The 22,645-nt window shown below is 53.9% G+C and overlaps 1 protein-coding gene and 1 pseudogene across 2 annotated transcripts; both read left to right on the top strand.

Annotated features, from left to right (window-relative positions):
- Positions 1-12,310: 12,310 nt before the first annotated feature.
- Positions 12,311-14,233, top strand: LOC310891612 (olfactory receptor 14C36-like; annotated as a pseudogene). Its single transcript has one exon. The product of its transcript is annotated as an olfactory receptor 14C36-like (transcript).
- A 6,974-nt stretch (positions 14,234-21,207) lies between these two features.
- On the top strand, positions 21,208-22,219 carry LOC310891613 (olfactory receptor 14C36-like; the record flags this gene model as incomplete). Its single annotated transcript, XM_083853859.1, has 1 exon — positions 21,208-22,219. One exon carries the CDS (start codon positions 21,208-21,210, stop codon positions 22,132-22,134), a length of 927 nt encoding a protein of 308 aa, XP_083709985.1. The 3' UTR covers positions 22,135-22,219.
- Positions 22,220-22,645: the final 426 nt, after the last annotated feature.

Here is a 22,645-nt window from a genome sequence, read left to right on the forward strand (position 1 = left end):
GGCTCGGGGCCAAGAGCCCAGCTGCAACATGGGCGGGCAGCCCCGGTGGCCCTCGGGGCTGCCCCTCACTGCCTGCTGGTCTCTGCCTCTCTGCTGCCTTCGGGTCAGGGCTGCTGCATCCCTGAAGCCATGGCCATGGCCAGCAGCAGGACAAGACCTTTTCACTGCTGCTCTCTTTTGGCTTCTACATTGTTCTCTTGTGCTTCTTGTATTTGGGTTATCCCTGAGGTCTCGTGTACCTTGCTGACAGTCCTGTTGTCTCTGCAGTGGCATCCCTGTGGCTGCAGGCAGCAGCAGGCACTGTGCAGCCCTGTGTCACAGCTGGCCTTCCTGATACCACGGCAGTAACAAAAGGGGCTGCTCAGGGCAAACCTAGAACCCTGGATGCCTTTTCCAAAGCTGCTGCCAAGTATAGAGCCAAGGGGTTGCTCCCTGCTCTTCTGTTTTCTGGGATTCTTCATGAAGTGTAGGACACAGAATGAAAGTCCCAGGGTGGTGTGTGAGTAGCCAAGGACTGGACCAAGAGCTCTCTTTATGGCCTCACCTGTCTAATCTGACAACTGGTGTTGGACTCCTCTTCATGGGACTACGCACCCTGCAGTGGGGCGGATTGATGATGCCAGCCTGGAGGGGAATCTGGAGCTGCCAGGAGACATCAGGGAAACCCTAGGACAACGTGCTCATTAGGTAGTGATTAAAACCTCATAAAATTAGTGATCATCCAAAGAAGATTAGCAAAGGAAAAGGCGAATCAGAGGACTCTGTGGGCTAAGGAGGGCTCTGCAATGCCAGGGGAGGTGGTGAGGAGCCAGCAAGTGAAGGCACATAAGACTGCACTGTAATTGAGGAGACCCTCTTCGAAGCCTCGTGGGCCAGGTCTGGTGCAGCACTTGTCCAGCACCCTGAGCAGCACGGGCAGTGGGGAGTCCCCACAGTGTCCCAGGGCACCACAGCCCCCTGGCTCTGCACAGCAGCACTGCCAGCTCAGGGCCCTGCAGGGAGCACGGGGAGGGAAGCAGCAATGGCCAGCCAGGCCAGCACAGGCACACTGCCCTGGGCAAGGCTCTCTGGGAGCAGGGGTGGCCCTGGGAAAGAGCAGGGCAGCATTTCTGGGCCTGCACAGATGGGTAAAGGAGAAGAGAAAGCTCTTTGTGCAGGCACCTGCTCCGGGCAGGCTGCTCTGTGCCTGGGCCAGGCCTCTTGTGCTGGCCTGGGGAGTGGGGCTGGCCCTGCGGGGCACAGGCACTCTGTTCTGGGGATCTCCCAGGCAAGAGACCAGGGCTCCTGCGGCTTCACAGACCTCCATTTCTTTGCACCATAGCCAGCCTCCTCCTTGCTCACCCCAGACAGCAACATGCATTGGCTGCCTCCTTCCTCCTCCTCTAGAGGGCAGAGGGGACAGAACAGCATAAATAAGTAAAACCCACAAATTGAGAGAAAGACACATAAGGAAGGGAAAGGAAAAGAAAAAAGAAAGAAATCAAAATCAAACGCTAAACATGATGAACATTTTGTAACTCATCAGTTCCCACCAGCAGACCGTTGGGCAGGCAGTCTCTGAGAAACTGCCACCTTGTCTTGGAAAGATGACCCCAATATGTATTGCTGAGCACTATGTTATGTGCCATGGAATGTCCATTTGGTCAGGCTGGGTCAGCTGTCACAGCGGGTTCCCCTCCCAGCCTTTTGCCCACCCACAGCCGTGGGTGACCAACACTGCTCTGGTCATATATCAAAAACACAGCACCACAGGGGCTGATCTGCAGAGAGTAACTCTGTCCCATCCAGAGACAATAGAGGGCCCCACGCTGGACAAGAAGGATCCTTCTGAGATCTGGAAGGAGCCAGGAAGTCTTCATAAGGACCAGGACAATTGAGGAAGCCCAAAGGCCCTTCTGAAGGGTCACTGAGTGCCACCTGAGAGGCAGTGCTCTGCACTGGGGAGGGGAAGGAGAAAGACTTGAGTGGAGGCTGTGAGAAACGAGGAAATTCAGGGCTTTAGCAGATCCTTAAAGTACTGCCTGAGTCCCCAGATGGAAACCAGTGTATGTCTGTGGGTGGAGGAGGAGGAATTGGTGAGTCATGGGACTGGGGAAGAGCTGAAGGACCCTGCGTGAAGCTGGGCTGATGGAGAAGTGTCCACGTTGCATGTGTGCCTCAGCCTGGGACAAGGGGCCTGCCCGTGGTGCGGGATAGTTGGGCTGTGCTCGGCCATGCCCAAGGAGCTGACCTTGCTCTCTTCCTCCCCACCACTCCCCACACGGGGCAGGCCCTCAGGAAACACCCTTGAGCCTGGAGATGCACCAACATGCTGCGGTGAGGGCCCACTACTGCAGGGGAAGACGGGAGGGTTGGAGAGACATGTGGGACCTGCTGGCAAGAGTGGTGTGTGCAGAGCATGCGGGGACATCGTCAGGGGCAGCGTGAGCCTGAGAGAGTGCAGTGAATGGAGCCCGCAGAGTGTGAGCCTGTCCAAGGTGGACTGACCAGAGCTCAAGTGCTCAGTCTGGTGTGAGCAGGCAGAGGAGAGCTCTGCAGCCCCAGGCCACGCAGCAGCCCCACCAAAGGAGTCTGGCAAGTGATTTGTTGCAGCCCTGGGGCAATGGCAGTGACCCCATGAGCTGGGTCTGCCTCCCAGCCTGCCCAGCACAGCCCTGACGAGTGCCACCGTGCCCCAGGCACCACAGCCCCCTCTCTCTGCAGAGCAGCACCGCCAGCTGGGGCTGGGGATGGCGATGGGGATGGCGATGGGGATGGGGATGGGAGGGTGCTTCCCCTGTGTGTCTTCTAGGCCAGCTTCAGGCACATGGCTTCTGGACCTGAGCATGACCTTTGCTGTGCACAAGGAGTTTAGAGGCTACCAACAGGCACGGGGTTGGAACATTGCATGCAAGGTCCCTCCTGCCCTAGCACCTCACAAGACTGGTGCATAACTGGCTCCTGTGTGTCAGAGAGGCTGGGAGCCTAGCAGCAGTGCCATGGGCTGGAAGGATCACAACCAGCTCGCTTCTAGCTGGGCAGGTCCTGGGCCAAAAAGGGGGTATTTTGTAGGTGTGGTACTATAAGCTTAGTGATGCCTCAGAAATGCCTAATCCAGTCCTAAGTCAATGTCTATAAAGTGGATTGTGAGTTGAGCTCTTTCTGTAGTGGCTGACAGGTCATCCCTTGACTCCTGGCTGGGAACGGTGCATTTAGGCTCGCATCTGCCAGTGTCCGTGATAGGTCAGCGTATGAGCCTGCTTTGCACATAGTTTGTGAGATCCACTCTTCCTAAGTACGAGGTAGGCCCCATAGGGGAAGAGGTCTTGGACACAGGTTGTCATGTCAGAGGTATCAGCTTTTGCCTAAAGTCATCCTTCAGGACTGCTTTCTGTTTTCTACACAGAGGCAGCTACTGCCTGCAAGATGCCTGGGGGAAACTGAAGCATGCATGAGGACCTGGGAAAAGTTACTCTGGACCCATAGGAGCCATTGTGGAACCAAGACTTGTAGGCAGGACACACACGTTTGTGGTGGTGCAGAGCTGTTGGGCACATTATGCAGGGTGCTCCATGCTGGCTTAGGAGCTGCTTCTTTCTCAGGAACGCAGTGGCCAACAGCAGTGAGACACATACTCTGAGATCATGAGTGTCATGAGAATCCTGCTTCCAAAAAGATGACTGATATTGGAAGGTCAGGTGAAGGCTGGACAGGAGAGATGTGAGATTTGAGGTAGGGAAGAGGAGCTTGGCCAACAGAAATTAACGATTCCGAAAAGGTAAGAGGGTTCAGGTAATGCAGATCCTGCTATAAAACAGTCTTAAAACAGTCATGTGAAGCCTTTCCCCTATTTTAACATGTAATCTTTATCCCTAAACCTAAATGCTACTCCAAACCCTGACAGGAATCCACTACTGTAAAGCCTGACCTCAAAGTATCCCTTGAAGCAAAACTCAGCCCAAACCCCTCTCCCTTACCTTTACTCTCTTGCTCACCCTGATCCCTGCCCTTAACACTACCATTAAAATGCTCTATTTAACCCTAGACTTCATGGCAGAAAAACCCTAAACAAAACCCTAAAGCAAAGAGCTTTCACATAACCACAAAACCACAGACCTTACACCCCAAGCAGAACACCAAACCCTCCCATTACACACATGCTTAATCTCTAACCCAGAAAGGTGAGCCCTAATCCCATACATGAATAATGAACATCCTAAACCCCTGTTCGTGTGCATTAACCTCCTCACCTTCAGCCCCTCTCCTAACCCTCACCTTTATGCCCTTGACCCCTTGGGTCAGGGCAGGAACCGTGAGGTTGCCGTGCAGTCACATGGCATTCAAAGATGAATGTGGGGGGCCATGGATCTGATCAGCTTGTGGGCCACAAGGAGGAGATGGGTGGGAATGATCTGATGAGCTCAGCTCTGCCTCAAGATATCCTACACCAGCAGGAGGAATGTGACTGTGGCAGTGACTGTGAGGTCACTTCTGTCTCTGCAGTTGATAGGGCAGCAGCAGGAACATGCCACAGAAAGGGACTGTGAGGTCACTTCTCTCTGGACTAGCTGACGGGTCACCCTGGACTTAGACCTGGGATCTGTACTTTTTGGCCAGTGTGCCAGTAGCCCTGGTAGGTAAGCAGAAGGCACCTGGTTGGCATGCTGACTGTGGGATCCCCTCTGCGTAGATACCCAGGAACCCATACAGAAAGAAGGCCTGGATATGGATTGTCCTGTCCCTTCTGCTTGAGTACATGACCGGACAGCAGGAGGCACAAGGCTTGGGTGTGTCTACCTAAGAACCTGCAAGGCCAGCAGCAGGCCCATGGCTTGGAAGATGCTGGTTAGGTAACTTGTCTAGTCAGCTGACAGGCTGCAAGAAGGCTGATGGGTTGAAATGGCCTACTTTAGGAGTGGTTTCCACCCTGATGAGGCTTTCTTTGGTAGTAGGAAAGAGCAGGAAAGAAAGAACTGCCACAAAGTGCACCTTGGAAGGTTGGCACTGTCTACGAGGATGAAGAAATGTCCCTCAAGGTGTCATGCTGTGTTGCAAGAGGTCACCCACAGAGTATCTGTGATCAGACCATGGCTTTGTATTTTAAGGAACAGCTGGTGAGGGTTCATGAGACATTGGTGAAATGATGGAAATGCTGGGATGAGAGCAAGGTGGTGAACAGAGATGGGTGTCTGCAGACTTCAAGGAAATAGGGCAAAGTGTGGGACAGCATAGGAGAGCCTGCAGAGGAGAAGGCAGAGGGTGCTGGCAAGAATGGAAGGCCCCAACAGCCCTGAGGTTTTTGTCCCTTTGTCTAGAGCTTATGAGGAGATGAGATGTAGTTATTGCAATGGGGCCTCTTTGTTTCCTTGCAACCCTGTGCAGAGGCTGGGACGTGTCATACCAGTGTTCTTCTCTGGCATCACACTGCCCACCACATCCCACAGACCCTCAGGAAAAGGCCTGTGCCAGACATGGGGGTGCAGGGTCTCCCCTCCAGTAGCTGGTGATAGACTTTGGACCTCCTGCTTCATCAAAACAAACCAAGACCTTACTCAGCACACTGCCTTTGCCTGTCTGTAATCATGGCCTCCAATTAGCTGCTCTAACAAGTCCCTGGGGAGGCTGTCTTAGTAATAGCCATCAGTGGGGCCCATTAATACTCCAAGTCACTTCAGCTTTTCCTTCTGACTTTACCGGCTTACACAGTTGCATCACTCTCCTCTCAGTACCTGAGCTTCATAGACTCAGCACCAAAATACACCATGGAACTCATTAAAATGAAGAAACTCCTTACATCTCTTGCTTAGTTTTGTTCAAGACTTCAAGACTTGTAAAGCTAATTGGAGAGCTTTCATGGTATAGTTAAGGAGGAAGATTGCAAAAAACACCTAATAAAAATCCTTTCTCATCTTAAAGGATGCATTTAGTTGAATTTCGGTTTGAAGTACTATTCTTTAATTGATATTGATCCAAGGGACCTGCATAGGGAGGAAAAGCAGACTCTTGACATCTGACACTGCATGGAGAACCTTGCTCCTCACCATCCTAGCAGTGCCATTTGTCCCATTGCCCACTTGACACTTCCTTCTCCTTTCCTTACACCAGACTTCACTCAAGTCTGCAGCTGGATGTTACAGCTCCTTTGCACCAGCTCCCCCCTGATTTCCTTAGAGACCTGGCTGCACACAAGTGCAGATGGGTTTTTCCTGTTTCCAAACAAACAACAGGAAAACATGCTGCAATTTAAAAAAAAAAAAAAAAAAGCAATCTCCTCAATCTTCTCATCTTGTATGCCTCCTGTGAGGTTTACCTTCCCAAAAGGATGACCATACAAGAAGTATTTTATACTGATAGATAGGAAATTAAAAATAATAGTGTAAGTATTGATCCATGTCTTATGAATTCATTGAGAAATTATGAGGTTCTTGCTAAGGAAACAATTAGGCAGACTACTGACAGATGGGCAAGATGGGCTGCTTCTAACTCGAAGCTCAAAGCAGCAACTGGGTTGGGTGAGAGACATCTAAATGATCAAAGAGTAAGGGGAGGGCAAACCAGGAGAACCATGGGAAGTGCATAGGTCCAGACAGGAAGCTGGAAAAGGGAGATTCAGCATGTTCTGTTTAATCAAAACTCGTGGATGTACCTGGAAGATGAAGAAGCACATCACGATAGACAAAGTGATGACACTGCAAGTACAGGTGAACACCAGTATTTCTTCTCCTGCACTGAATTTACATCCTGAAAATCCACATTTCTTCATGGTAGAAACTACACTGTGTGACATTTTATGGAAAAGATTGGATATTTTGAAGTGATGAGTAGTTGCTCTATTAGTTAAGTACTCGTGAAATTACTGGGTATTGAGGGAGAGCTTTGCTGTCTGACCATAAGCAATCAGGAAAAACCACCAGAGACCACACTGTATTTGAGGTACTTCCCTGGATTTGCAGTTGTCAGAAAGGACCTGCAGGAGACCAGAGCCCCTTGGGGGATTCAGGTGGAGGTAGATGGAGTTCCCAGGGCACTTCCACTGCCAGCAGTGCTCTTTATCCCTGCAACTACAGTCCAGCCCAGCACACAAACCCCTTCAAGGACACACCTCTTCTTCAGTGAATTCCTGAGACTGACCCAAAGTTGAAAAGGCCATTGGGAACCCAAGATACTCTCCTTTGTTCCTACTAGACAGCTGAACATCCATTTACCATCCTGGGTCATCTGTGGCAAATTCAGGCTGCAAGACTCAAGAACAGGACAGGTCAAATGGTTGAGACAGAACCCATCAGCTTGTCCCCACTTTGGGAAATCGTCCCCTTCCAGCTAGGGATATGAATGTGAAAAAGAGGTGGGGCTCATGGCCACCTGGCTGGGGAAGAGCCCCGAGCTGGGGGACAAAGCTTTTCCTGCTCTGCAGGCCCAGCACCTCTTGCTTCACACCACACCCCGTGGCTTTGCCCTCTCCTTGCGCACCACAGGGCAGAGCCTGGCCCTGGACTCTCCATGACCGCCTTGCAGGTCCTGGCAGGCTGCGGTGAGGAGACGAATGCCCTGGGTCCCCTTCCTGCTCTGCCCAGGCCAGCAAGGGCCCAGAGCAGCCTCCTCTCCCCTGCCCCTGCAGATCTCGGCTCCCTTTGCACAGCCCTGGCTCTGTAGCACCAAGCCCTGCTGGGAGCCCTCCCCTGCATGCTCCCACCGCTCCCTGATGCTGCTGTTGCCCTCTGCCGGGCACTGCCCAGCCCAGCCCAGCCCTTGCTCACCGCTCCCCACCTCCCTGCCCTCTCCCAAGCCCAGCCTAGCTACACAAGAGATGGGAGGAGATGGGATATGAGACCAGTAAATTTCTGCTCTACTCTTTATTTTCTTTATCTGCATGAGAAGCCCCATTCTATAAGTACATTAGATGACTAGGTCAAAACTAAAAAAAAAACATTAAATATTGGATGGTAAGAATAACAATAAATCTAATTCACAAGCTTTAGGCAACACTAAGAAAGAAAGAAAATTAAAGAAAATTGTCCTAACAGTTTATTTCAAAAAAAACTCAGTGTCCTGATAGGATCATAGGCACATGATTAATGTTGAAGATGTGTGTGTGCACATACTTGCTTGAAGCATGTATCCAAAGAGTTTCCTCACTGCGTCCTTGAGCTCCTGGTTCCTCATGCTGTAAATGAGGTGGTTCACTGCCGGAGGCAACACGGAGTACAGAACTGCCACCACCATGTCCAGGGAGGGGGAAGAGATGGAGGGGGGCTTCAGGTAGGCAAACATGCCAGTGCTCAGAAACAGGGAGACCACGACCAGGTGAGGGAGGCAAGTGGAAAAGCCTTTGTACTAGCCCTGCTCAGAGGGCATCCTCAGCATGGCCCTGAAGATCTGCACATAGGACAGCACAATGAAAACAAAAAAAACCAAAGGCTAAAGAAACACTACACACAAGTGCCCCAACTTCCCTGAGGTACGCATCTGAGCAGGAGAGCTTGAGGATCTGGGGGATTTCACAGAAGAACTGGTCCACAGCATTGCCTTGGCAGAGGGGCAGAGAAAATGTATTGGCTGCGTGCAGGACAGCAGTGAGAAAGCCACTGCCCCAGGCAGCTGCTGCCATCTTGGCACAAGCTCTGCTGCCCACGAGGCTCCCATACTGCAGGGGCTTGCAGATGGCAACATAGCCGTCACAGGCCATGACGGTGAGAAAAGAGTATTCTGCTCCAACCAAGAAGACAAAAAAAGAAGACCTGGGCAGAACATCCTTGATAGGAGATGGCCCTGGTGTCCCACAGGGAATTGGCCATGGCTTTGGGGAGAGTGGTGGAGATGCATCCCAGGTTGAGGAGGGCGAGGTTGAGGAGGAAGAAGTACATGGGGGTGTGGAGGCGGTGGTCGCAGGCTACGGCAGTGAGGATGAGGCTGTTGCCCAGGAGGGCAGCCAGGTAGATGCCTAGGAAGAGTCCATCCCCTGTCGTCAGCTCTGGTGAGGCCACACCTGGAATACTGTGTTCAGTTTGAGGCCCCTCACTGCAAGAAGTACATCGAGGTGCTGCAGTGTGTACAAAGAAGGGCAACGGAGCTGGTGAAGGCTCAGCAGAAGTGCTGAGACACAAAGCTGGCCAAGCAAACCCAGACACAAGGACAAGACACAAACCAGGAGGATTCCTCTTAACAGAAGAGTAGGGAAAGTAGCTGGAAATAGAAGATCTCTTTATAAGAGAACATTCCAAGCTACAGAACCAGAAAAGCATATGTGTGGAACTTTATCAAGAAAAGGAAAACTTGCTAAACATGGACAAGAAAAAAAGAAAGAAATAAAAACACCAACACTTTTGATTAAAACTTCAAGAATTATTTGGTATTCATTACCTGTGAGGTTTATGGAAGATGCCAGAAATATTTTTCTTGGAGGTGAATCTGACCCATTTTGTGTCACTGACAAAGCTGTGAGTCCAAAGAAATAAATAGTGAGTGGTGTCCCAGTGGGCAGGGGGCAGTGGTGGCTGTGTCACCCAGTTGTAACAGTGGGCAGGGGGTCAGTGGTGGCTGTGTCACCCAGGTGTCCCAGTGGGGCCGTGACACGGCAGCCCAGCTGGGATAAAGCGCCAGGGGTGCGGGCAGGCCCCAGTCAGGATGGAAGCCCCTGGCAGCAGGCAGCAGAGGGTGGAGCAGGGCAGGACAGGGAGGTGAGTGCGCGATGGAGCAGGGGCTGAAGCACAGTGTGAGCCTGAATGGCCCAGAAAACTCAAGGGATGTGCTGGTGTGTGCAGAGGACATGCTTGTGTGCTCCCCTGAGATGCCTGGGTGCCTCAGGAGATGCTTTCTTTCTCCACGGAGGTTCTTCGCTGTCCCAAGAACATTCTGGGTGCTCCCCAGGCTTCTTAGCTGCTCTATCCAGATGCTCCCTGGGTGCACAGGGAGATGCTTGGTTTCTGCAAGAAGACACCTGGGTGATGCAGGGAGTTTCCTGGATGTCCCAGGAGGATGGACTGGTGATCCTGAAAGTTTCTTGGTGGCTGCAGACAAATGCTTGAGTGCTATCTGAGTATGCTTGTGTACCCTAGGAGATGTGTTTGTGTGCCCAAGGGAGAGGCTTGTTTGATCCAGGGCAAAGCTTTATTTCTCCAGGGAGGATTTTGGGTGCTCCAGGGAGACGGTTGTGTGACTTTGTGAGTAGTTTGCTTCCAAGGAAGATGCTGGAGGGCTGTGGGGAGATGCTTGGTTCCTGCACGGTGGTGTCTGTATCCCTTTGGGGATGCCTCCATGCCCACGGGGACATACTTGAATGACTGTGGCAGGTGCTTGTGCACCCCACGGAAGCAGTTGGGTGCCTAGGAAGGTGCTTCCCATGTCCAGTGAGATGTTTGTGTGCCCCAGGTGGTGTTTTGGAGCCCTGGGGAGATGGTTGAATTCTCCACTCAGATGTAGGATTGCAGAGGGGAGACCCTTGGGTACTCCAGTGAGGTGCTTGGGTGTTCCAGGGAGGTGTTTGGGTGCCCTGAGGAAATGCTTGGGTGCAAATAGCTAGGTGCTTGACTTCTCCAGGGAAATGCCCTAGGAGGTTTTAATATGCCTAAGGAAGATGCTTGGGTACTGCACAGAGATGCTTCCGTGCTCCAAGAGACACCAGGGTGGCTTGTTGGGACACTTGGGTGCTCCAGGGTGTTCTTGAGTGCCCCAGGAAGATGCTTGGGTGTCCTGGGGACATGCCTGACTGTCCCAGCAAATGGAACCAGCGAGATGCCTGGGTATCCTGGGAAGATGCTTGCTTGCCCCACAGAGAGACTTGGGTGAGCTCGGACATGCTATGGGACTTGGGGTGCTGTTGGGTGGTTCCCAGGAGGCGCTTGTTTCCTTGGGGAGAATTTTGGATATTCTTCTGAGATGCTTGGATGACCTTGGGAAATGTTTGAGTGTTTCAGTGCCCTGGGGAGATGCTCGGAGAACTTCCTTGGTAGCTCTGGGGATATATTAGAGTATTTCAGGAGGTTCTTGGGTGCCCTGAGGAGATGCTTTGGTGCTCCAGTGAGATGCCTGAGTGCTGTGAGGAGATCCATGGATCCTGCAGGAAGACATCGAGGTTTTCTCAGCATCAGGGCCACCTTTCCTGGGCCTTGGTCTCCCCATCATCACTGCCTGCACTTTTCTGCTCTAACAAGTCCATGGGGAGGCTTTGTCAGTAATGTCCCTCAGTGGCACCGTTAACACTGGGAGAGGCTTTGCAGTTTGCATCAGACTTGGACTACTTGAGAAGCTGCTTCAGCCACCCACGAGCAGCTCCTGTGCCAGGCACAGCAGGGCTGGGGACACTGCGTGCAGCTGGCAAGGGGAGAGGAGAGGAGGGGGAGAGAGGTTCAGGGCAGCCTGGCATAGAAAGGCAGGGGAGAGCTGGCAGAGGGAGAAATCCTCACAGCCACCTCCACACGGTAAGTGTCTGGGTGCAGGGCAATGCCGCTGCGCACCCTGCCAGGCTCTCCTGGAGCTGGCACAGCCCTCAGGCTATGGCAGCTGTCAGGAGGACGCTCGGTGTTGGAGTTGAAGGGCACACAGGGCTTGTGTGCTGCAGGGCCAGCGTGCAGGGCCCGAGGGCTCTGTTCTCTTGGGGCCAGCTGCAGGCTGTGCAGCCGGGGGTGCAGGCAGGGGTGCCCAGGGCTGTGGTGCAGAGCAGGGTCCCTGCTGTGCCCCAGGGGTTGTGTGGCGGGGCAGGGCCTCTGCCGCCTGCCAGGCTCAGCACTCAGCCTGCCCGGGGAGCTGCCCAGGGGCTGCGGGGAGAAGCTGCGGCTGGAAGGAGCCCCCCCAGACAGCACAGCACGGCAGGGCAGGGTCCTGCTGCTGCCCAGAGCCTGCTGCCTGGGGCAGGCTGCTCACAGCCCCACACCTCCCCAGGGCACTGCACAGCAGAACTGCTCAGCAACAGGTACCTGAAGGCAGTGCACTTTTTAGAATCTGCTTCATTTTCCTGCCCATGTGCTGAGGCAGAAGGGTGGTAATGGAGTAGGAACATCTGTACTAGAGACTAAGGCTCCTTGAGCATTGCTGCTGCTCTGAGGCACCTCACACACCTCAGCATACAGACGGTACCGACATCACCTTTGTTGTTTCTTAGGGAAGTATTTGACCTTCTCCTCATGTCCTGCAGCAGGGACATGTCCCTGGCCTGTGGACTTCTCAGATCACTCCGGGTTCCCTTTTACCCGTTGCTGCAGACCAGGACTGACTGCTGCACAGCCCACAGCACAGCCCCCTGCTTCTTGTGGCACCCTCAGAGCACCAACCAGAGAAAAGACAAGCAGCTGCAGAAAGCTCTTCCTGTGAAAGGAATGCGAAAGAATGTGTTGTGTGTGGCTGCTCTTTGAGATATGCAAAGTATTTTGGTAAGAGAAGTCTTTGAATTTTACAATGTCATTTCTTCTTTTGGACATACTACCTTGTCCAGGGGCAAGAAATGAGTAACAGCAGCTCCATCACCGAGTTCCTCCTCCTGGCATTCGCAGACACGCGGGAGCTGCAGCTCCTGCACTTCGCGCTCTTCCTGGGCATCTACCTGGCTGCCTTCCTGGGCAACGGGGTCATCATCACTGCCATAGCTTGCGACCACCGCCTCCACACCCCCATGTACTTCTTCCTCCTCAACCTTGCCATACTCGACCTGGGCTCCGTCTCCACCACTCTCCCCAAAGCCATGGCCAATTTCCTCTGGGACACCAGGGCCATTTCCTATGTGGGATGTGTTGCACAGATCTTTCTGATAATCTTTTTCAATTTAGCAGAACTTTCTCTTCTCACTGTCATGTCTTATGACCGCTACGTTGCCATCTGCCAGCCCCTGCACTATGAGACCCTCCTGGGCACCAGAGCCTGTGCCACCATGGCAGCAGCTGCCTGGGGCAGTGGCTTTCTCCACGCTGTGCTGCACACTGCCAATACATTTTCACTGCCTCTCTGCTGTGGCAATTCCCTCAACCAGTTCTTCTGTGAAATCCCCCAGACCCTCAAGCTCTCCTGCTCAGACTCCTACCTAAGGGACGTTCAAGTTCTTGCGGTTACTGGTTCTCTGTTTGGGGGGTGCTTTGTCTTCGTTTTACTGTCCTATGTACAGATCTTCAGGGCTGGTGCTGAGGATTCCCTCGCAGCAGGGACGGCACAAAGCCTTTTCCACGTGCCTCCCTCACCTGGCTGTGGTCTCCCTCTTTATGAGCACAGTCATTTTTGCCCACCTGAAGCCCCCCTCCATTTCCTCCCCTTCCCTGGATCTTGTTCTGGCACTTCTGTACTTGGTGGTGCCTCCAGTAGTGAACCCCTTCATCTACAGCATGAGGAACCAGGAGATCAAGGTTGCCATGTGGAAAGTGATGTCTGGGTGTTTTTCTTGAGCAATAGATTGCCCGCCTTCTTCTGTAAATCACTCGTAATGTTACTCATGATAGGCGAAGCCCCTGGGTCTTATGTTCTTGTGTTGTTGTTTTTTTTTTTACAATTTTATTTTCTCAAATGTTATCCACAAACAAATATAATTCTTCGTTTTGCTTATGTATTTAAACCAATTCAAGTGCCTTTTTTTCTTATGCCCTTCCTCTGGGTCCTTTCCAGTGCCTGCAGGTACAGTGCCTGTGTGCAGAGTTGGAGGGGAAAAGAGTCGTGGCCCAGCAGTCCAGCCCGGGAGTACCAGCGCTGGGTCCATGCAGAGCTGCTCTCCTGCCACTGCCACCCTCTCCTGCTGAGCCCTGCTGGCGGTGTAAGGCCTGGCTGCTCCTGCAGCTTGGTGCCAGTGCTGCTGTGTGGCCGTGCTGGGACCGCGGGCAGGGACAGGCAGTGGGCACTTGAGTGACACAGCTGGCTTCCAGAACAGCATTTCCCTCCTAAAAGGGCCGTGCCTGAAGGCTCACGTCATCTTTTGGAGTTGCCATCACATCAGAACTTGCTCAAAGAGAGTCCCAAAGGCTCCCTGAGGCATAGAATCATAGAATCATAGAATCATAGAGTATCCCGAGTTGGAAGGGACCCATAAGGATCACCAAGTCCAACTCCTGGCACTGCACAGCTCTACCCAAAATTTTAGACCATGTGACTAAGTGTACAGTCCAAACGCTTCTTAAATTCAGACAGGCTTGGCGCAGTGACTACTTCCCTGGGGAGCCTGTTCCAGTGTGCGACCACCCTCTCGGTGAAGAACCTCTTCCTGATGTCCAGCCTAAACTTCCCCTGCCTCAGCTTAACACCGTTCCCGCGGGTCCTGTCTCTGATGATTACGGAGAATAGGTCCCCTGCCCCTCCACACCGCCTTGCGAGGAAGTTGTAGACTGCCATGAGGTCCCCCCTCAGCCTCCTCTTCTCCAGGCTGAACAGGCCCAGTGCCCTCAGGCGCTCCTCATATGTCTTCCCCTCTAGGCCCTTCACCATCTTCGTCGCCCTCCTCTGGACACTCTCCAACAGTTTAATGTCCTTTTGGACTGCGGTGCCCAGAACTGCACACAGTACTCGAGGTGAGGCCGCACCAGCGCAGAGCAGAGCGGGACAATCACTTCCCCCGACCGACTCGCAATGCCATGCTTGATGCATCCCAGGTACGGTTGGCCCTCCTGGCTGCCAGGGCACACTGCTGGCTCATATGCATGCTCCAGGAGAAACCAGGGTGGCTTGGTGGGACAGTTGGATGCTCCAGGAAGGTTCCTCAATGCCCCAGTCAGGTGTTTGGGTGTCCTGGGGACATGCATAGCTGTCCCAGCAAATGGAACCAGCGAGATGCCTGGGTGCCCTGGGAAGATGCTTGCTTGCCCCACAGAAAGACTTGGGTGAGCTAGGACGTGCTATGGGACTTGGGGTGCTCTGGGTGGCTCCAAGGAGGGGCTTGTTTCCTTGGGGAGAATTTTGGATATTCTTATGAGATGCTTGGATGACCTTGGGAAATGTTTGAATGTTTCAATGCCCTGGGGAGTTGCTCAGATGCTCAAAGAACTTCCTTGGGAGCTCTGGGGATACGTTAGCGTATTTTGGGAGGTGCTTGGGTGCTCCTGGGAGATGCTTTGGTGCTGTGGAGGGTGCTCCAGGAAGATGCTTGTGCTCCCAGCGAAGATTTTGGCTTTCAATAGGGAGGTGCTTGTCTTCTCCAGGGAGGTGCCTGAATGCTCCTTGAGAAAGATCATGTGCTTTGGGGAGGTGCTTGGGTCCTGCGAGGAAGACAGGTTGGTGGTGTGGGGAGACTGTTGGGTGCTCCAGGGAGATGCCTGTGTGCTGCATGGAGCAACCTGGGTACCCTCGGGACGTGCTTGTGTGCCTAAGGGAGATGTTGGTGTGAACCAGGGCAATGCTTTGCTTCTCCAGGGAGGAGCTTGTTGCACCTCCCTGGGACACCCTCACATGTCTCCTGGGAACCTCAACATCTCTTGGACAATTCAGGGATGTACCCAAGACATCCAAGGCTCCCTAGAGTTCCCAAGCATCTCCCTGCAGTTCCAAGGCATTTCCACGGGAACACAGTTTGATCCCGGAGGTACCAGTCTTCTCCCCAGGGAACACAAGCATCTTCCAGAAGGACCCATGCACCTCCCCACAGCACTCAAGCATCTCACTGGGGCGCTGAAAACTTTCCACTGTGAACCCCTCACCTCCTGACTCACTAAGACATCAACCAGAAGCAAACAAACCTTACTTTGAAGGGTAATGAAACCATCCATCTCTGGGGGACAGCCAAACATCTCTCTGGGGAACCCAGGAACCTCCCTTGAAGACCAAGGATCTCCCTGGGGTACCCAAGCATTTTCCCAGGGCATGCTGGCATCTCCGCAGGGCATCCAAGCACCTTCCAGGAGCACACAGTCTTCTCCTGGAGGCACAAAAGAACATTCCCAGAGCACCCAACCATCAATTTCGAGCAAGAAAGCACAACACGGGGGCACCCAGGCATGTCTCTGGAGACCCTCCCTGGAGGAGACAAACTGCTTTCTGCAGTACTCGAGCACCTCCTGGGGCACCCAAGTATCTCCTAGGGGAATAGGAGCATCTTCCTAGAGAGCCCAAGGACATGCCCAGGGCACACAAGCACCTCCCTCCCCAGAGCACAGAAGCATAACCCTGCTGCATCCAAGGTTCTGCCCTGGTCACTCAGGCATCTCCCTGCAGGTCCTAAAGCATCTTGGCATAACACGCAAGCACCTCCCTGGGCACACCACCCATCTTGGTGGAACTGCCAAGCATCTCCCCAAGGAATCCAACACCTTCCTGAGGCACCCAACTGTCTCGCTCAGGGCAAGCAAGCACCTCCCTTCACACCAAGACATAACCCTGCAGCACCCATGCCTCTTCCCGGAGCACCCGAGGATCTCCCCAACAAAGCCAGTCTGCTGAGCTCCAGCCCCTGCTCAGGCTGCAGCAGGACTCTGGCCCTGCTCAGCCTCGCACACCGCTTCAGCCCCTGCTCCATCATGCACTCACCTCCCTGTCCTGCCCTGCTCTGCCCTCTGCTGCCTGCTGCCAGAGGCTTCCATCCCGACTGGGGCCTGCCTGCATCCCTGGCCCTTTATCCCAGCTGGGCTGCCATGTCACGGCCCCACTGTGACACCTGGGTGACACAGCCACTGCTGCCTCCTGCCCACTGGGACACCTCGATCACACAGCCACCGCTGCCCCCTGCCCACTGTGACACCTGGGTGACACAGCCACCGCTGCCTCCTGCCCACTGGGACACCTCGATCACACAGCCACCGCTGCCCTCCTGCTCACCAAGGTTTCTCCTTTCAATACCCAACCACCTCTGTGGGACACCAAAGAATCTACAGGGCTACTGCCTCATCCCCTGGGGACACCCAAAAACATCCTGGGAGCACCCAACTCTCTCCACAGCACACACTACCATACTCCCAGGGAAGCCAAGCGCCTCCAAGAATGCCCCACGACATCCAAGTACCATTCTGGAGAACCCAAGCAACTTCCTGGGGCACTCAGGCATCTCCCCAGAGAAAGCAAGCAGCTTTACGGAGCACACAGCACTTGCTGGAGCTCTCCAGTATCTGTCCAGGGCACCCCAGCACCTCCAGAGAAAAGAAGGCACCAACCGGGAGCACCCAAGCAGCTCCCTGCAGCACCTGACTGTCTCCCTGGACACACAAGGATCTCTCTGGAGCACGCAATCTTTAAGATCTTTCTGCATCTTAATGGTTCAAAAAGCACCTCTCTGAAGCATGCCAAGACCTCTCTGGAGTACCCTATCTTCTCCCTGGGGCACCACGTAGATCCTCAGGACACCCAAGCATCACCCTGTGTCACCCATCACATCCTTGGTACAAACAAGCACCTTCCTTGACACCAAAACATAGCCCTGGAGCACCCGTGCCTCATCGCGGAGCACCCAAGGATCTCCCCAAGACATCCAAGCATCTTCCCAGGACACCCAAAATCCTTCCTGTCACCGCTGGGGCTGAACGTCTGCAACACCGTTTGTGCAGCAGACACTTGGTTCCCGTTGTGCTGTGGGACTGCTCAAAGCCAGCCCCTGCTCGAGCAGCTGCTGAGCTCCAGCCCCTGCTCAGGCTGCAGCAGGACTCTGGCCCTGCTCAGCCTCGCACACCGCTTCAGCCCCTGCTCCATCGCGCACTCACCTCCCTGTCCTGCCCTGCTCTGCCCTCTGCTGCCTGCTGCCAGGGGCTTCCATCCCAACTGGGGCCTGCCTGCATCCCTGGCGCTTTATCCCAGCTGGGCTGCCGTGTCACGGCCCCACTGGGACACCTGGGTGACACAGCCACCGCTGCCCCCTGCCCACTGTGACACCTGGGTGACACAGCCACCGCTGCCCCCCTGCCCACTGGGACACCACTCAGCATTTATTTCTTTGGACTCACAGCTTTGTCAGTGACACAAAATGGGTCAGATTCACCTCCAAGAAAAATATTTCTGGCATCTTCCATAAACTTCAAACGTAATGAATACCAAATAATTCTTGAAGTTTTAATCAAAAGTATTGGTGTTCTTATTTCTTTCTTTGCTTCCTGTCCACGTTTAGCAAGTTTTCCTTTTTTGTTAAAGGTCCACACATACGCTTTTCTCCTTCTCTAGTTTGGAAAGTTCTCTTATAAAGAGATCTTCCATTTCCAGCTGCTTGCTCTACTCTTCTGTTAAGAGGAATCCTCCTGCTTTGTGTCTTGTCCTTGTGTCTGGGTTTGCTTGGCCAGCTTTGTGTCTCAGCACTTCTGCTGAGCATTCACAAGCTCCGTTGCCCTTCTTTTGCACAAGGCAAAGCAGAGGACTTGAGGTGAGCAGCCTTGGGCCTGCTGAGGGACCTGCTTGGAGGATTCCTTTGGGATATGGTCCCCCTCCCTGCAGAGAGGAGGGGTGCAGGGAGATGGTTGATGTTTGAGCATCGACTGATAGAATGGACTGGCTTGGAAGGGACCTTCAAGGTCATCTAATTCCACCCCTCCTGCCACGGGCACGGACACCTTCCACCAGACCAGCTTCCTCAAAGCCCCATCCAACCTGCCCTTGAACACTTTCTGGGATGGGGCATCCACAGTTTCTCTGGGCAACCTGTTCCTAGGACTCACCACCCAGATAAGAAAAGAATTTCTTCCTCATATCTAATCTAAATCTACCCTTCTTTGGAATTCAAACCATTGCTCCTCGTGCTGAAGGGATCCATATTCCACGTGTGTCTGTGTAGGTGTAGGTTTTCCCAGAAAATATCCTAGCATACAAAGAGCCCAACACACATTCCCTCTGGTCCTGGCTTTGCTTGCTTTGTAGTGTCATTGGGTGTTTCAGGGATGGTTCTCATGGTAATTCTTGCCTTGGTCAGAAATTCCACTAAACAAGTACCTCCCTTAGTGCCTGTAGAGTCCTGACACTCCTCACGCTGTTATCGTGTGAGAGTCACCACCATCAGGGTGAGCCATCGGCACCCAACCATGAACAGGAGACAAAAGGGAGCTTCAGGGCAGGGGGACCTTGGGAATGTCCAGCCTTCAGCCAACAGAAACCCCCTGGAGGTGGCAAGGAGACGTGGCCAGTGCTGCACGTGGGGCAGAATACCTGCATCCATCAGGGCAGGGCTGGACGTGAGCAGCTGCGGGGGGACCCTGAGGAGAAGGTGTGGGTGCTACGAGGACACCATAGGAGCCAGTGGGACATGCTGAGAGGGAGCAAGGCCAGCTCCTTACGGGGCTGCACTAGCAGCAGTGGGGGCCACCCAGACCACTTGGGTTATTGTCCCCCTCGACTCAGTGCTGCTGTGGCTACCTCTGGAGCAGGGTGGCCCAGGCTGAGGGACCTGGGCTTCTTTGGCCCTGTGTCTTGCAGGCTCTGGGCAGTAGAGAAGTAGGCTGAGACTGCTCGAGGGGTGCTTGCAGTGATGGTGGAGTTTTTCCTCTTTGTCCGAAAGAACATGGGAAAGAAAGGACATCACAAAATTCAGACTGGGTGTGGGTGGTGAGATGGGGGCTGAGGTGAAATGCTTCTTGAAGAGCAGAGCTATGGTGCAAGACGTCACGCAGAGGGTGTCAGGATTAGCCCCTGGCTTTGTGTTTCATGGATTACTGAGGGCAGATGGAGAGACATCAGTCAAGGCAGGGAGGTGCTCAGGTGAGAGCAAGGTGGGGAAGCAAGGTGGGTATCTAAGTCCTGCAGGGTAACAGGTGCAGACATGAGACAGCATAGGACGGCCTGTGATGGTTATTGTTAAGGATCCTTTGGAAGATGAAAGCCCCCGACAGAGCCAACAGCTTTGTCTGCTGGGCTCTGGCTCTTGTCAGTGAGGCCTATGAGGAGACACCTCATCCTTACAGCATTAGGGTCTCAATGCCTCCTCCTCCCCCTCCAGGAGCCTAGGAGATGTCCTCCTGTAGCCTTGTACTTGGCACTGCCCTTACCCACTGCGCACTGACCCAGAAAGAGCCCTAAACCCTGCTGGAGGGTCAGGATCTCCCTTCCCAGAGGCTGGGGTCAGGGCCCGACTGTTGGACTTCATGGGCACATCAAGGTTTCCTCAGCACCAGGGCCACCTTTCCTGGGCCTTGGTCTCCCCATCATTACTGCCTGCACTTTTCTGCTCTAACAAGTCCATGGGGAGGCTTTGTCAGTAATGTCCCTCAGTGGCACCGTTAACACTGGGAGAGGCTTTGCAGTTTGCATCAGACTTGGACTACTTGAGAAGCTGCTTCAGCCACCCACGAGCAGCTCCTGTGCCAGGCACAGCAGGGCTGGGGACACTGCATGCAGCTGGCATGGGGAGAGGAGAGGAGGGGGAGAGAGGTTCAGGGCAGCCTGGCATAGAAAGGCAGGGGAGAGCTGGCAGAGGGAGAAATACTCACAGCCACCTCCCCACGGTAAGTGTCTGGGTGCAGGGCAATGCCGCTGCGCACCCTGCCAGGCTCTCCTGGAGCTGGCACAGCCCTCAGGCAATGGCAGCTGTCAGGAGGACGCTCGGTGTTGGAGCTGAAGGACACAGGGCTTGTGTGCTGCAGGGTGAGCGTGCAGGGCCCGAGGGCTCTGTTCTCTTGGGGCCGGCTGCAGGCTGTGCAGCCGGGGGTGCAGGCAGGGGTGCCCAGGGCTGTGGTGCAGAGCAGGGTCCCTGCTGTGCCCCAGGGGCTGTGTGGCGGGGCAGGGCCTCTGCCGCCTGCCAGGCTCAGCACTCAGCCTGCCCGGGGAGCTGCCCAGGGGCTGCGGGGAGAAGCTGCGGCTGGAAGGAGCCCCCCCGGCAGGGCACAGCACGGCAGGGCAGGGTCCTGCTGCTGCCCAGAGCCTGCTGCCTGGGGCAGGCTGCTCACAGCCCCACACCTCCCCAGGGCACTGCACAGCAGAACTGCTCAGCAACAGGTACCTGAAGGCAGTGCACTTTTTAGAATCTGCTTCATTTTCCTGCCCATGTGCTGAGGCAGAAGGGTGGTAATGGAGTAGGAACATCTGTACTAGAGACTAAGGCTCCTTGAGCATTGCTGCTGCTCTGAGGCACCTCACACACCTCAGCATACAGACGGTACCGACATCACCTTTGTTGTTTCTTAGGGAAGTATTTGACCTTCTCCTCATGTCCTGCAGCAGGGACATGTCCCTGGCCTGTGGACTTCTCAGATCACTCCGGGTTCCCTTTTACCTGTTGCTGCAGACCAGGACTGGCTGCTGCACAGTGAGGCAGTGTTTTAGTTTGTGTGGTGTTTGTTGAGTCATTCAATGGATTGCAGTCAAAGAAGTCCTTAAATTTTGCACAGTCTTTGCTTCTTTTGGACAGGCTCCTTTGCTCCGAGGCAAGAAATGTGTAACAGCAGCTCCATCACCGAGTTCCTCCTCCTGGCATTCGTAGACACGCGGGAGCTGCAGCTCCTGCACTTCGCGCTCTTCCTGGGCATCTACCTGGCTGCCCTCCTAGGCAATGGGGTCATCATCACAGTCGTAGCCTGCGACCACCGTCTCCACACCCCCATGTACTTCTTTCTCCTCAACCTCGCCCTCCTCGACCTGGGCTGCATCTCCGCTTCTGTCCCCAAAGCCATGGCCAATTTCCTCTGGGACACCAGGGACATTTCCTACCCAGGATGTGCTGTACAGGTCTTTTTGCTAGTCTTTTTGATTTCAGCAGAATTATCTCTTCTCACCATCATGGCCTACGACCGCTACATCGCCATCTGCCAGCCCCTGCACTATGAGACCCTCCTGGGCACCAGAGCCTGTGCCACCATGGCAGCAGCTGCCTGGGGCAGTGGCTTTCTCCACGCTGTGCTGCACACTGCCAATACATTTTCACTGCCTCTCTGCTGTGGCAATTCCCTCAACCAGTTCTTCTGTGAAATCCACCAGATTCTCAAGCTCTCCTGCTCAGACTCCTACCTAAGGGAAGTTCAAGTTCTTGTGGTTAGTGCTTTTCTATTTGGGAGTTGTTTCGTTTTCATTGCTCTGTCCTATGTGCAGATCTTCAGGGCCGTGCTGAAGATCCCGTCCCAGCAGGGATGGCACAAAGCCTTTTCCACGTGCCTCCCTCACCTGGCTGTGGTCTCCCTCTTTATGAGCACCATCATGTTTGCCCAACTGAAGCCCCCCTCCATATCCTCCCCATCCCTGGACATGGTGCTGGCAGTCCTGTATGCAGTGGTGCCTCCAGCAGTGAACCCCCTCATCTACAGCATGAGGAACCAGGAGCTCAAGAATGCCATATGGACACTGATGACCAGGTGTTTTTCATAACCAAAAAACATTCTTGCCTCTCTTCTTCTGAGAACACCTGAAAACGTTACTCACGATAGGCCATGCCTGCCCTTTTTTCTGCTGTTGCTGGTACTTTCCACTAATATTCTGAGTAATTTTGTTCACTTAGAAATAATATTCTTCATTTTGGTTTTCCATTTAAACCAAATAAAGTAACATTTTTTTCTTATATCGTTCCTCCAGGGCCTTTTGTGTAGCTGCAGGGACAGTTCCTGTGTGCAGAGGTGGAGGGGAAAAGAGTCGTGGCCCAGCAGTCCAGCCCGGGAGCACCAGCGCTGGGTCCATGCAGAGCTGCTCTCCTGCCACTGCCACCCTCTCCTGCTGAGCCCTGCTGGCGGTGTAAGGCCTGGCTGCTCCTGCAGCTTGGTGCCAGTGCTGCTGTGTGGCCATGCTGGGACCGCAGGCAGGGACAGGCATTGGGCACTTGGGTGACACAGCTGGACTCCCCCAAGGGAGACATGGGAACAGAAACCCTTTGCTGCTGCTGCTA

The sequence above is a fragment of the Anser anser genome (assembly GCF_964211835.1).
Source record: "Anser anser genome assembly, contig: HAP1_SCAFFOLD_347, whole genome shotgun sequence".
Taxonomy (NCBI): Eukaryota; Metazoa; Chordata; class Aves; order Anseriformes; family Anatidae; genus Anser; species Anser anser.